This window comes from Microcaecilia unicolor, chromosome 3 (assembly GCF_901765095.1).
Source record: "Microcaecilia unicolor chromosome 3, aMicUni1.1, whole genome shotgun sequence".
Taxonomy (NCBI): domain Eukaryota; kingdom Metazoa; phylum Chordata; class Amphibia; order Gymnophiona; family Siphonopidae; genus Microcaecilia; species Microcaecilia unicolor.
The window spans coordinates 431,171,673-431,187,755 of record NC_044033.1 but is presented as its reverse complement, the minus strand read 5'-3'; the positions used below and the strand labels follow the sequence as shown (position 1 = coordinate 431,187,755).

General features: G+C 41.3%; 1 protein-coding gene across 1 annotated transcript in view; it reads left to right on the top strand.

The window, feature by feature from the left end:
- GREB1 (growth regulating estrogen receptor binding 1) overlaps nucleotides 1–16,083 on the top strand; it is a 209,532-nt gene that overhangs the window by 112,669 nt on the left and 80,780 nt on the right. The window contains 3 exon segments of the mRNA XM_030195152.1: nucleotides 172–300; nucleotides 1,717–1,914; nucleotides 4,989–5,169. Coding sequence (XP_030051012.1) covers nucleotides 172–300; nucleotides 1,717–1,914; nucleotides 4,989–5,169 — 508 coding nt within the window.

Genomic DNA, 16,083 nt, shown 5'->3' with positions numbered 1-16,083 from the left:
ATTATTTACTTTGCGACCTGTTCCAAGATTTATCATTGGAATGTAAAATGTCCAAATGAATAATATCAGGTTCTTAATTTTCCATTTTCCTTGATGTTCCCATGTTTTACAAGGTGAACAATAGTTGTATGTCGCTGGAAACTAATATGAATTGCTATTTTATTTTGGTAGAAGCTGATGTTGACATTTTGCTGGACAAGTATTATCAAGAAAATCAAGGTCACATATCATCGTCACTGAGTGCTGCTTCATTAAATAAACCACCAACAGTAGAGACCAATGGAGCTGCAATGTGCATGAGTAAGCTCTTAATACTTGTGTAAAGAATAGACAGGAGATGTGATTTCTGTTAGAGACCAAAGGGACTTACTGTGGGAAAAGACATATAGGTTCAGTTCCAGAGCAGACTATCAGTGGCATAATCGAAAGAGAAGGACGCCCATCTTCTGACACAAAGTTGACGCATTGTAGGTGCTTTAATGTATGTGCCCTTTTATAGAACTACCCTTTCTTTACCCTCTTCAGTGATATCAATTGATTGCAAAATACTTATCATGTGAGATTAGAACATAAGATGCTCCTTCAACATATGAATGACTTTGAGAAATGAAAGGTTTGATATAATAGTCTACAAAAAACAGATAATGTTTCTCAATGAATCTTTTGCTCTTATATTTTGTTTATTTTATAAGGCAACGTGCATTTATATTTGTACACTGCTTCAATGTGTGACAATGAGGCGTTTCTAAATTTTAATAACTGAAATGAAGAAATTAAACTATAGTTCTCTCGAGTGGGGTGATTAGAGACTTGTGTACTTTGGGGCTGAAAAAAATAATATGAACCTTTGGAAAAGACACCACCAAATCATAGGTGTCACTCTCACTTAGAAACACTTTGTCAACTGCTTCTTGGACCACATATTTTCGATGTTGAGCTTGGATATTCAATGCCGGGCTGTTTGCAGTGACCAGCATTGAATATCCAGGTTTTTGACCGCTATAAACTTAACCGGCTATGTTAATATTCGGCACTGGCTGGTTAACAGATAATAATTCCAACTTTGTGAAACCCTTCTTTGTAATTGGACATCATGACAATGATAAAGATGAGGATGCAAGTGATGAATTAAACAGCAATGATGACAATGATGATGATACAGTATTCTTTGCTATGAGGAAGTCAAGTGTTTCAGACAGAGATTCCCTTGATCAATACCTGAAAAAAGCACTATTCTATAAACTGCGCTTAAAGTTAGCTGTGGTTTATAGAATAGCGCTTATGCCTGGGAATCGCAGTTAACTTTAGGCGTTGCCATTTTCACCAACTGAAAGGTGGTGCAAATGTTCGTGCCTAAACAATGCATGTAAATGTTAGGAGTTCCCCCTTTCCGCCCATCACCTTCCCATTTCCATGCCCCCTTTTGAACTCGTGTGTAAAGTTTAGCTGCAGGTCCCACCCTTAAATTTATGTGTGTATATTCCAATTAAATCTAATTAATGCCAATACTTGTTTGTTAAGCCAATTATTAGTGCTAATTAACACCTCATTCAATTAAATTGTGCACTCACCCAAATTTGCATGCATTAGTTGCTATCCCCCAAATTTATAGAATTAGGGGGATAGCAACTAATATGGTCATTTTATATCAGGTAATGGAAAACAAAATAGTAGGTTGTTGCATCTAAGTAAGCACCTTTGTATCTCTCTGTTCAGATTATAATGTTGAATGGCATCAAATCCGCCCATCCCAGCTAGCTGTGGCTCAGAAACTTCTATCTCATGTCTGCTCAATTGCTGATTCCAGCACTCAAAATCTGGATTTAGGTTCTTTCGAAAAAGTTGATTTTCTTATTTGTGTTCCTCCTTCTGAAGTGACCTATCAACAGACTCTGTTTCATCTCTGGCATTCAGGTATGAGACTTTTGTATGTTTTAAAAACCATATTCCTCAGTCTTTTGAATCTCAAGGCATGTCTACAATAGCAAAAGTATTGCTGGCACTGTAGCACCTGTGGAGCAGGCAGGGTGGACTACTGTCTAGAAAATACTAGCACAAGTTTGTAAAATAGTGTCTAGATTTTGGGCACTGACATTTATATATGCTTGGGAGAAGGCCTAATGAGAGCATGTAAAGTATGTACACTTGTGCATGTTTTATAAAGTCCCTCATGAGAGACTCATGAGAAAATTAAAAAGCCATAGGATAAGAGGCAATGTTATGTTGTGGATTAGGAACTGGTTAATAGATAGAGAATAAAGGATAGAGTTAAATGGCCATTTTTCTCAATGGAGGAGGGTGAATAGTGGAGTGCCACAGGGATCTGTACTGGGACTGGTGCTATTTAACATATTTATAAATGATCTGGACATTAAAATGACAAGTGAGTGAGGTGATTAAATTTGCAGATGACACAGAACTTTTCAAAGTTGTTAAAAACACATGTGGACTGTGAAAAAATGTAGGAAGACCTTAGGAAATTGGAAGAATGGGCATCCAAATGGCAGATGAAATTTAATGTGGACAAATGCATAGTGATGCACATTGGGAAGAATAATCCAAGCAAAAAACATACAGTGGAGTTGATGAGAAAGGCAGGGTGTCTTTAATGAGCAATTCTTCAAACTGACTTGACATGGACCCTGTTTTGGTGACAGGGTCTGTGTCAGGAGTTTATAAAAAATAAAAATAAAAATTCATATATAATGTAAAACAATACAATAAAACCCTTATATAGATAATAACATATGTACATGTATAACAAATTAAAATATCTAAAAGCAAAAGATGTTAGCCCACAAATTGTCTACCATATGACAAGAGATCTAGAAAACAAACTAGATCTATATCACATGAGAACACAACCTATTGAAATATAAAAAAGTATATATTGGTTACATAGTTCTTATCGAGTCAGTTTGAAGAATTGCTTATTAAATACACCCTGCCTTTCTCATCAGTTCTGGTGTATATTCTTTGCTTGGTGCGGAGTATGGACTCTTTCTTGTGTTTTCTCTGAAAAACAATCCAAATCATAGTTACTTGATGCTAGGATCCACCTTAGGAGTTAGCACCCAAGAAAAAGATCTAGGTGTCATTGTAGACAATACACTGAAATCTTCTGTCCAATGTGCGGCGGAAGCCAAAAAAGTAAACAGGATGTTAGGAATTATTAGGAAAGGGATAGAAAAAAGAGGAAGAATATTATAATGCCTCTGTATTGCTCCATTGTGCAACATCATCTTGCGTATTATGTTCAATTCTGGTCCCCCTGTCTCACAAAAGATATAGCGGAATTAGAAAAGGTTCAAAGAAGAGTGACCAAAATGAGAAAAGGGATGTAACTTCTCTCATGTGAGGAAACCTAAGGAGGTTAGGGCTTTTCAGCTTGGAAAGAGACAGCTGAGGGAGGATATGATAGAGGTCTATAAAATCCTGAGTGGTGCAGAATGGGCAGAGTGAATCTTTTTCATTTTTTGCTTTTTCAAAAAGTACAAAGACTAGGGGACACTCAATGAAGTCACATTGTAATACTTTTAAAATGAATAGGAGGAAATATTTTTTGTCTCTCAATGAATAGTTAATCTCTGGAACTTGTTACCAGAGGATGTGGTTACAGTTAGCATATCTGGGTTTAAAAAAGGTTTGGACAAGTTCCTGGAGGAAAAGTTCATAGTCTGCTATTGAGATAGACATGGGGAAGCCACTGCTTTCTCTGGGATTGATAGCATGGAATCTTGCTACTAAGTACCTGCCAGGTACTTGTGACCTGGATTGGCCACTGTTGGAAACAGAATACTGGGCTAGGTGGACCATTGGTCTTACCCAGCATGGCTATTATGTGCTTAATGCACAGTCTATCCCATCAAAACAAGGTCTTCTTTTGCATATATCAGACCTTCAGAAGTGACACTTGTGGATCAGTAAATTTCTAGTGAGATAAATGCACCAGGATTGTCACTGGTCCAATATTACATTTTTAATTTTTTTTATCCAAAACTTATGTAAATAATTTTTTACTCCGCCCTTATGTTATTTTAATATAGTACTTTTTAAACTTTTTTTGGATTAGGATTCTAAATTAAGACTTTGTAGTCATCTTTTTGTTCAAAGTCAATTTGGATACTGGTCTCCTAGTCTAATATAACAATTTCAGTTCAAAATCTATGTAAATAACTTTTTATCCCATACTTATGTTATTTTAATATAATACTCTTGAAACTTTTTAAAATTAGGATTCTAAATTAAGACTTTATACTCACCTTTTTGTTCAAAGTCAACTCGAGGATGGAAGTTTAGTGATCCACGACTGGCATTTCTAAATGTCCGATATAAGCAGCATAAGACCTTCAGAAATGCCACTCGTGGATCAGTAAACTTACGTCCTCAAGTTGACATGATTTTATTTCCCTTTGATTAAATAATCTTGTCGTAACGCCTTGGGATTTTGTATAATATAGGCATGTAAAATATTACTCTGCCCAAATTTATTTCCTAAGTATGGCTACTTTACTAGTAGATGCCACCCTACACCATACATCATTTAAGCATGATCTAATTTTATAAGAGGCCAGCATTTAACATGCAAGAAGGTTTTATAAAATTACCCCCCTATAGGTATAACAGAAAGAAGGTTTTGGAGTTGTGTGGGGAACCGGTTTGGTTAATTACCTTGGGTGCCATCTGTAGCTGTAACAACTCCTCCACTGCTGCATTCCCAACATTCAAAGGGAGTTGCATCATGTGCTCGATGCATGCTTTCTTCATCTGACTGAGCCTGGAGATGAGACTCAAAGGATGCAACTAAAAAGAGGGACCAGAAGCAGATGCTGTGTGCAGTGAGTGTCTCTTAGCTTCAGGCAGGAGTGATTTTCTTTAGCACACCTGATCAGATCTGTTGGCACACAGATTGGGAAATACTGCTCTGAACTGTGATCACACAACTGTTCTAACATTCTGTTTCACTTGTCTTCTTTTATTTTCAATAGGTGTTTTGATTGAATTAGGCCTAGAAAAGGAATCGCTTACAAAACAGAAAGTAGAACAGTATGTGATAAAACTAGATGCAGATGCCCATGCTAAGTTTACAACATTTGTGCAAAGGTCCATGGAAAATCCACACACACTTTTTGTTCTGATCCATGATCATGCACACTGGGATCTTATAAGGTACGTTCAGCTGTCTTATTGTTGTCTTTCTATAAACTTTTGCCTTTCACCATATGATTTCAGACAAATAGCTTTGGTATGATAAAGTGGGGAAAACAAATCCTTCAGCGAGCTACCCCAGTAATTGATAGCTCCATGGGGAAAAAGACAGGCATGTGATCTCTGTAAGAGTTGCCTGAATAAATTGCACCCAGTGACTGAAATGACTAGAAAATATACAGCACTACTTTTTTGCACAAAGTGCTGCTATTCGTAAGCCCCTGCAGCTGAAACATCTGAACCATAAGTTAGTACAAAGTTAGGGACTGTTTTAACAAGCTGCGGTAAAAGGGGTTCTGTGCTAGCAGCAGCGTGGGTTTTTGCCATGTGCCAAGACCCCTTTTACCGTGAAGGGTAAAAAGGCCAAAAAAAGAAATGGCCATGCGGTAAGTTCGCACTTGCCACATGGGCATTTCGGAGGATGGGGGGTGGGGGAGCACGTTATGGGTGGCGGTAAGGGCTCCTGTGCTAACCTGGCAGTAAAACTATGAAAATAAATTTCTATAGTACTGGAAATGGCACATGCTGGGGGTGGAATTATCACTCGCTGCTGCTGTAGCCTGGTGGTAGTTCTGCATTTGCACATGGCAATAAAGGGCCCCTTAATAATGCTTGAGTTCTAAGTATTTTATTTTATTTACTTATGTATTGAAAGCATTTATAATCTGCTCAATCTACGATTCTAGACAGATACAGTTAAAACATACATAAAAATTGAAGTTAAAGATCTCCTACAGGATGACATACAACAAATGCACATTATATTACTTAAAACAGGTGGACTATATAGTAAAGCTGTGTATAAAAATCTTGAGTAATATGTTTGCATTATTTTCTCTGGCTTATGAAAGTATAATTAGTGTCCATATGCTGTATTACATGGAGGGGCATAATCGAACGCGAACGCCCATGTGTAAAAACGTCCATCTCCGGAGACGGCTCCGCGAAGAGGCGGAGCGAACCGTAAAATCGAAACGAGATGGCTGTCCATCTTTGGTTTCGATTATGTGGTTTGGCCCGCTGAAATCCCATCATTTGTGTCGACTCTAGAGATAGACGACACAAATGGTGAGATCGCTGGACCTAGAGATGGCCGTCCGCGGTTTTCAGCGATAATCGAAACCGCTGCCGGCCATCTCAAAAACGGACCTAATCCAAGCCATTTGGTCGTGGGAGGGGCCAGCATTCGTAGTGCACTGGTCCCCCTGAGATGCCTCTATGCCAGCCTCGAATATCATACCTAGCTCCATGACAGCAGTATGCAGGTCCCCTGAGCAATTTTAGTTTAGTTGGTGCTGCGCGGGACCCATGCAGAGAGCAAAAATCGGAAGAAAAAAAAACCATGCAAGTGCAATCAGGGACGTCAAAAAAAAACCATGCAAGTGCAGTCAGGGACATCCAAATTAAAACAATAGTAATAGGGGGATTCGAACCAGAGCAATTTTAGTTTAGTTGGTGCTGTACGGGACCCATGCAGAGAGCAAAAATCGGAAGAAAAAGAAAAACCATGCAAGTGCAGTCAGGGATGTCCAAAATAAAAAACATGCAAGTGCAGTCAGGGACGTCCAAATTAAAACAATAGTAATAGGGGAATTTGAATCAGCCACCTTCTGATTACAAGACCTGTATTCTAACCACTGCACCACTTATTCAGCTGACTAGTTCTCCTTCCCTTTCCATTAAGTCCCTCCAAGTTTCTGTCAGCCAATCACAGCTCGTTTAGCTGACACCGATGTCAGGTAAATAAGCTGTGATTGGCTGACAGAAACTTGGAGGGACTTAATGGAAAGGGAAGGAATGTATATGCAACTGAATAAGTGGTGTAGTGGTTAGAGCACAAGTCTTGTAATCAGAAGGTGGCTGGTTCGAATCCCCCTATTACTGTTGTTTTAATTTGGACGTCCCTGACTGCACTTGCATGTTTTTTTTTTCTTCTGATTTTTGCTCTCTGAATGGGTCCTGCGCAGCACCAACTAAACTAAAATTGCTCGGGGGACCTGCATACTGCTGTGATGGAGCTAGGTATGGTATTTGAGGCTGACATAGAGGCTGGAAAAAATATTTAAACAGTTTGTTTTTTAGGGTGGAAGGGGGTTAGTGACCACTGGGGGAGACAGGGGAGATCATCCCCGATTCCCTCCGGTGGTCATCTGGTAAGTTTGGGCACTTTTTGGAAGCTTGGTCGTGAAAAAAACAGGACCAACTTTGTGTGGACTAAATGCTCGTCGGGGACGTCTTGCTTCTTTCCATTATCAGGTGCGGAGGTCCATCTGTTAACCACGCCCCGGAATGCCCCTGTCCCGCCTTCGCTACCGTTCGGCCACGCCCCCGAGAATTTCGCCCGTCCTCGTGACGGAAAGCAGTTGGGGCCGTCCAAATTCAGCTTTCGATTATACCTGGTTTTGAGACGGACGTCCATCTCCCGATTTGTGTCGGAAGATGGGCGTCCGTCTCTTTCGAAAATAAGCTGGTTAGTGATTACTTTTCTTTGGATTTAGCTTATGCCTTTTCATTGGTGGGTTGCAGTACAGCTCCAGTGGGTTTTTCCTTGTCCCCAAAGGGCTTTATAGAGTTTTCTACCTGAGATAATAGAGAGTGAAGTGACTTTCCCAAGGTTCATAAGAAATAAATACTTAGATGGACATAAACTGAGAAAAGAGGTGCCAAGATACCCTCCCAAAATGCTGAAAGTGCCCACAATAGGCCAAGATACCCTTGTCTCTGTGCAGAAATGGCTTGTATCAGGCTGTGATCCAACCTCCACTCTCACTGCTACAATGACAGACATAACAGATCAACATTGGACTCCCCCTTGCCCACATTTCCATAGAAAGTCTTCAATAAGTGAGGTAGAAAGCAGGAAGGACCACATTTCCCTGTCTCCCCCCCCCCCCCCCATGCTGCCATCAGTAATGGTGTTTCATGACCTCATGCAATTGGTTGCCTCATAACTGCCCGGCAATGATGAGCATAAGATCACAGGATGCCAATTATGACACTCCAGGGGCAAAAGAGAAGTGTTCTTTTCTGTCTCTTACCTTGTTGAAGGCTTCTGAAAGAGTTGGCACTAGGCGAGTGAGAGGATATTGTCATGCTAGATCAGATTTCTCATAGCTTATTTCAAGGAATAAGTAATGGCTTTCTGAAGTCTACCTGGCTTTATATTTTTTTATGGACCTTTCCTCCAGGAACTTATCTGAAAACTCTTTTGAATCTCGCTATGTTGGTTGCCTTGAGCACATCCTCTGGCAATGGATCCCACAGTTATAGGTGGTCTGAAAAAATAATTTATACAATTTGTTTTCAGTCTGCTGGTTGTTAGTTGCTGGAGGGTTCTCTTGCTTTAGTGTTTGAAAGGCAAGGTCTCCGGGGGGGAGGAGGGGGGGGGGGGGCAAAATTCCCAAGGCCTGGCCTCCAAAGAGTGGGGAGCCCGGCAAGCTTCTTCCTTCTTCCGGGTCTGTCTCTCTCCTGCATGCTGGGACCCAGATGATTGCATTAATGTGATAACCCAGGTGATCCGAGTTATCGTGTTAATACAATCATCCGGGTCTCACTCTCAGCACACAGGAGATGATGGACCGAGAAAGGTAAGGGGATGGGGGCGGTGACCCAAATGTGAGGTGTAGTGCAAGTGTGTGAGGAGAGGGGGTGGCTTGGCGGTGGCCCAGGTGGGGGAGTGGGCGGTCTTGCCCCGGTTCCGGCTGTGTCTCTCAGTGGCCCTGTTGAAAGGTTAAGCGCATTTCCCTTTTTAGCTGTTCTACCCTACTCATGTTTTTTTCTAACAACTTTGGGGGTCAGTATTCAAAGCAATTTAATCCTGGCCAGTTAAATCGCTTGGGCTGGACTATCCACTGATATTCAGGGGCACTTAACCGGTTAGTGCCGCTGAATATCACCACAGACCGCTAAAGTGAAAGCCAGCTCTTTTTTGGGTGTTCCAGAGGTAAAGTCAGCATTAATGCAGTTAAGTGGCCAAATCAGATCACATAAAACTCAGTCCTGCTTTTATGTACGGTGCCACTTAGGCAGTTTACTGCTGAATATCGCACTGACCTGCATAAAAGATAGCAGGCCACATAAACCTGGATATTCAGTGCTGATGCTTGGACATGTTTCTAAAGAGGGTTGATTTGAGATAGTTGTTCTCACAGGGAACTGGATTCTTTGAGCTTGCAAGTGCAAAGTCCTGGTAGCTAATTTGTTCCCCAATGGTATTTACTGCAAAGATTCTCTATCCTGGTGCTTCTCATAACAAACATAAAAAATAGCTGTACTAGATTAGACCAATGGACCATCTAGCCCAGTATCCATGCTACAGACTCCAGAGATAGGTAGTAGCTTTCCCCATGTTTGCCTTAATAGCAGTTTATGGACTTTTCCTTCAGGAGCTTATACAAGCATTTTTTTAAACCCAGATACACTAACTGCTGTTATCACATCCTCTGGTAACGAGTTTCAGAGCATAACTATTCATTAAGTGAAAAAATATTTCCTTCTTTTTAATTTTAGGTTGAAATCTATTAATGTACAAACAAAACAGTTCAATAACAATTATTACATCACAAAATGTGAACACACCTCAACCGTTCATTGTATTGCATGAATATTTCTGCCATCATCAAACTATTCCAGATTCCCTTAAACCCCTAAGAACACCCCCCCCAATCCTCCCATATATATACCCTGCTCCCCTCCCTGCCCCCCCCCCCTTTCCCCTGCTTTATCCCTAAAACAAACAGAAATAAGGACTGAAGAAAGAAGTATAAATTATAAGTTGGACTGGTTAACAATTAGACTTCTCCTGAATGGATGAACTGCTTCTCTCGTTAATTTCTCCTCTGGAGGCAGTGTGGTGTCTGGTATCCGTTCTAAGCATGCTTTGGAGTCAGTGCAGCAACTATTATGTTCTGTCCCTTTTTCCTTCACTGCTTCCCTCCCCTGTGCACTGGCTGTGTCAGTCACAAGCTCCCCTTAAATTTAGTGGTGCAGTGGCTAAGCAGAATGAGCCAAAGATAAGGCCACTCTCATGAGTTTGGGATTTATAATCCTTCCATTTCCCTCCACAGGGGATGTCTCTTATTGCTGTTGCTAGACACAAGGATCAGCCCTGGTTTATAAAATCTGTAAGAACTTTCCACGTAAGTTGTTCAACTTCTAAGCAAGTCGTTCAACCTCTGAGCTAGTTGTTAATAAAAAAAATAAAAACACTTTGAAGTGACTGTATACAATACTAGACTCCTAGAAAACAAGATGGGAGAGTTAGAACATATAGCACTAAATGAAAAAGGTAAATATAATAGACATCTCTGAGATGTGGTAGAAGGAGGATAGCCAGTGGGACATTATCATGCCAGGGCACAAATTATATTACAGTGATAGGTGGATCAAATTGGTGGAGGGATAGCTTTATATATTAGAAGGCACTGAGTCAAATAGCATAAAAATTCTTCAGGAAACAAAATACACCTTGGAATCCTTATGGATAGAAATTCCTTGTGCAAAGAGGAAAAAGAATAGTAATAAGGGTATACCGCTATCCATCTGGGTCAGAATGAACAGACAGATATTGAAATGTTAGCAGAAATTAGGGAAGTGAATTCTTCTGCCATCTCAGATGCCCAGCATAATGATAGGTAGAGAGCAAAACCAATACCCCAACCTTCACAAGGAGGAGACTCAAAACTTTTAGTTCTAACTATTCTTTAATTTAAACAGAGAAGATGCAGTGAAAATGCAGATGAACCAAAAATGCTACCACAAGCAGAAGTCTGTTGCTTCAGTTCAACTCTTCAGACCAAGAAGGGCTAAATATAATAACTGGGTGGAAATCCTGATGATTGTGTTCAGTGATATGAGGTACATTACAGGATGGCATGGTAAAAATACAATTCAGGCTCAGGAAGTTAGAAAGAGCCAGGAACAGGGGCTTCTTGCAGGGTTAAGGTACAAAATGGAGCTCTTCTCCTTGCACACGATGGGAGGAGGTGCTACTTACCCAGCAGGCATAAAGGCAGAACCCTAGGCCAATAGGCAAAGAGCAAGTGACAGTGGGAGCAGGGGTCACACACATAGGGAACTGACCAGTGTTGCCAGATGGGCGGTTTTACCGCCCAATTGGGCGGTTTTCCGCGACCCGCCGCGGGTTGCGGTTTTTTGGGCTCCTTTTTGGCTTCGGGGCGGTTTTTTCGCCGGCTTTTGCGGTTTTTTCGCCGGCTTTTTTCGGCCGCGGTGGGCGGGGTTAATGACGTTTCTGGGCGGGGTTAGTGACATGGGAGGCGGGGTTAGTGACGGGGGAGGCGGGGTTAGTGACGGGGGAGGCGGGGTTAGTGACGGGGAGGCGGGGCCGATGACGGGGGAGGCGGGGCCGATGACGGCGGGGGCGGGGTTGATGACGGCGGGGGCGGGGGTGATGACGCGGGGGCGGGGGTGTCAGGGGCGGGGTTTGAGTTTGGGCGGGTTTTGGGCTGGATTTTGGGCTCCTTTAGGCTGGAAAAAAATTTTCCACCTGGCAACCCTGGAACTGACCAATAAGAATAAAACTACAAGCTAAACAGGAAATCAGAATATTCTGGTGTTTCAGAATATACTGGACTATAAATGCAAACAGTATAACGTACACATACAAAGTGGGAGCAGAACACTTATAAACACAATAATAATGGGTGATTTCAATTACCATTCAAGAAGTGTAGAATTAACTCAATACAACAACATGTAATTTTCTACACTACAATAAAGTATTAAGAGGAAGGCATGGATTCATTACATGAAACCTTTACATACAAGTAAATGGAGAAAAAAGACCTCAGTAATATCAGCACCGCCTCCCTCCAAAGGAAACACCTTATATTAAGAAAGTGTGCCTCTTTAATCATGGGTCAAAAAAACTCCACATAAATGTTTTCATAAATATTGTCCATCCATCCTCTAAAATACTTCATAAATGGAGCCACGAAAATCAAATATTGTAACTAAATGTTACTTATCTTGGATGTCCAAAATATAACAAGTGACAGTCCTAGCAGATGATTCCGCCGCTTAAATTTTCAATCTTGCATTCTGCTATCTTCACATATCCCAAGATTCAATTTAATAATGATCTATGGACTTTTCCTTTAGGAAACCGGCCAAACCTTTTTAAAACTCTGCTAAGCTAACCACCTTTTCCACATTTTCTGGCAACGTCTACCTGTTCCACTCCACTCATTATTTTATAGACCTCTATCATATCTCCCCTCAGCCAAGCTGAAGAGCCCTAGCCGCTTTAGCCGTTCTTCATAGGGAAGTCGTCCCAGCTCCTTTATCATTTTCGTCGCCCTTCTATGCACCTTTTCTAATTCCACTATATCCTTTTTGAGATGTGACCAGAATTGAACACAATATTCGAGGTGTGGTTGCACTATGGAGCGATACAAAGGCATTATAATGTCCTCATTTTGTTTTCCATTCCTTTCCTAATAATACCTAACATTCTATTTGCTTTCTTAGCCGCTGCAGCACACTGAGCAGAAGGTTTCAACGTATCATCAACGACGACACCTAGATCCCTTTCTTGGTCGGTGACTCCTAAAGTGGAACCTTGCATGACGTAGCTATAATTTGGGTTCCTCTTTCCCACATGCATCACTTTGCACTTGCTCACATTAAACGTCATCTGCCAATTAGATGCCCAGTCTCCCAGCCTCATAAGGTCCTCTTGTAATTTTTCACAATCCTCCCGCGATTTAACTACTTTGAATAACGTTGTGTCGTTTAGCAAATTTAATGACCTCACTAGTTACCCCCATCTCTAGGTCATTTATAAATATGTTAAAAAGCAGCAGTCCCAGCACAGACCCCTGGGGAATCACACTAACTACCCTTCTCCATTGAGAATACTGACCATTTTACCCTAATCCACAATAGGACACTACCTCCTATCCCATGACTCTCCAGTTTCCTCTGGAGTCTTTCATGAGGCACTTTGTCAAATGCCTTCTGAAAATCCAGATACACAATATCAACTGGCTCACCTTTATCCACATGTTTGTTCACCCCTTCAAAGAAATGAAATAGATTGGTGAGGCAAGATTTCCCGTCACTACATCCATGTTGACTGTGTCTCATTAATCCATGCATTTGAATATTCTCTGTAATTTTGTTCTTTATAATAGTCTCTACCATTTTGCCCGGCACCGACGTAAGACTCACTGGTCTATAATTTCCTGGATCTCCCCTGGAACCTTTTTTAAAAATCGACGTTTAAAAAAAAAAGATTTTTTAAAAACCTTTTTAAAAAAACCACTTGTAATGCTTTTACTCCTGAAGCCATTAGTCCAAGGTATAAAGCATTGCAGTTCTCCAGGCGTGATATAGCCAAGCCTTGAACTATATTTCTAAAGTCATGCAAAGAAAGCATAGGTCTCACTTTATGCAAGAGATGTAAGTGCAGAAATGATGCCTGGACAACATTACACACTTGTCTTGACATATTAATAGGCTTATTTTCGAAAGAGATGGACGTCCATCTTTCGAAAAAAAATTGGAACACGGACGTCCATCTCCCATGGATGTCCAAATCAGTATAATAGAAACCTGATTTTGGATATCTCCAACTGCAGTCTGTCAGAAGGATGTCCAAATCTCAAGGGGGCATGCCAGGGGTGTGTTCAAGGCGGGACTTGGGCGTTCCTAAGGCATGGACGTCTTTCAGCGATAATGGAACAAAACAAAGATGTCCAAGACTTAAACTTAGATGTTTTGAGCTAGAGCTGTTTTTATAACAAATAGCTGCAGTGGGAATTGAACCCACTTCCCCAGGATCAAAATCTGCTGTACTAACCACTAGGCTACACCTCTACTCTATACAAGAGGTGCCCCAAAAGACCAGATGACCACTGGAGGGACTCAGGGATCACCTCCCCTTCCTCCCTCAAATCACAAAACATTTTTCCAAACAGCATTTTCAAAAGGAGAAGGTAGACTTTTTTTTGTAGAAAATTACCTTTCCTGTTCTGATTTTGGATGTTTTACAAAAAAATATTCAAAAATACCCCTTGTGTATTTGACTTGCCCAAAGTCACAAAGTGCAGCAGTGGGAATTGAACCCATGTTACCAGGATCAAAGCCTGCTGCATTAACCATTAAACCACTCCTCATCTGTTTTGGACAGCTTGCATTTGGACATCTTTGTGTTCGAAAATGCCCGAAAATCAAAGACGTCCAAATCCAAGGACGTCCATGGTATCTTCGAAAAAAAAAGATGGATGTCCACCTTTTTTTGAAAATGACCTTTCCCCGCCTCTGAATTTGGATGTTTTACAAAGACATCCATATTCCAGCTTAGATGTTTCTTTCGAAAATGCCCCTCTATGTCTATGATCCAAGGTCACCCCTAACAACTTCATCTCATCCTTAACCTGTAAAAAAACATCACCAAAAGAAGCAGTGACAGGCCTAGTTTCAGTCACATCCCTTCCCAAAATCATAACCTCAGTCTTAGACACATTTAGGACAAGCCCATTGCTCACCATCCATTGTCCATGTTCTAGAAGTGATCAGTGAAACTATAGACTGGTAAGCCTGACATTGGTGCCAGGAAAAATGGTAGAGACTAGAAACATAGATAAATGAAAAATGAAGGCAGATAAAAACCATATGGCCTATCCAGTCTGCCCATCCATACCATCTACTTTCCTTTTCACTTCCTTAGAGATCCTATGTACTTGTCCCAAGCTTTCTTAAATTCAGATACAGTCTTCACCACCTCCACCGGGAGGCCATTCCATGAATTCACCACCCTTTCTGTGAAGAAGTATTTCCTTAGGTTACTTCTGAGTCTGTCCCTTTTCACCTTCATTCTATGCCCCCTTAGTCCAGCGATTCCTTTCAATTGAAAGAGACTAGTCTCCTGTGCATTTATGCCTTGTAGGTATTTAAACATCTCTACCATATTTCCCCTCTCCCACCTTTATTCCAAAGTATACATATTGAGATCTTTAAATCTGTCCCCATACACTTTATGATGATGACCACTGACCGTTTTAGTAGCCGCCCTCTGGACTAACTCCATCCCATTCATATCTTTCTTGAAGGTGCAGTCTCCAGAATTGTACACAATATACTAAATGAGGTCTCACTCGAGTCTTATACAGGGCCATCACCTCCTTTTCCCTACTGGTCATTCCTCTCCCTTTGCATCCAAGCATCCTTCTAGCTTTCGCTGTTGCCTTTTCTGCCTATTTGGCCACCTTAAGATTGTCACATACGATCTCATCCAAGTCCTGCTCCTCTTTCATGCACAAAAGTTTTTCACCCCCTAAACTGTACTGGTCCCTCGGATTTTTGCAGCCCAAATGCATGACCCTACATTTATTAGCATAAAATCTTAGCTGCCAAATTCCAGACCATTCCCCTAACTTTGCTAGGTCCTTCCTCAAGTTATCCATACCATCAGGGGCTCCTACCCTATTGCAGATTTTGGTGTCATCTGCAAAGAGGCAAACCTCAGCAATATCGCTTACAAAAGTGTTAAAAAAAACTGGCCCAAGAATCGAACCATGCAGTACACCACTGGTAACATCTTTTTCCTCAGAGTGAGCTCCATTTACCACTATCTTCTGTCATCTTCCATTCAACCAGTTCCTAACCCAGTCAATCACTTAGGGGCCCTTTTGCAAAGGTACGGGAGGGCTAATGCACATGTAGCACGTGCCAAATCAGCACTACCACTGGACTAGCATGTGCGCCTGGTGGTAATTCCAAGTTTGGTGCATGCCAAATCCCACAATAGAAAATAATTTTCTATTTTCTACTGTGGGGGGCATTCCCAGTGGTAATCGGCAGTTGGTGTGTACTGCACAGTTACCACGTGGGTAGCACGTGAGCCCTTACTAC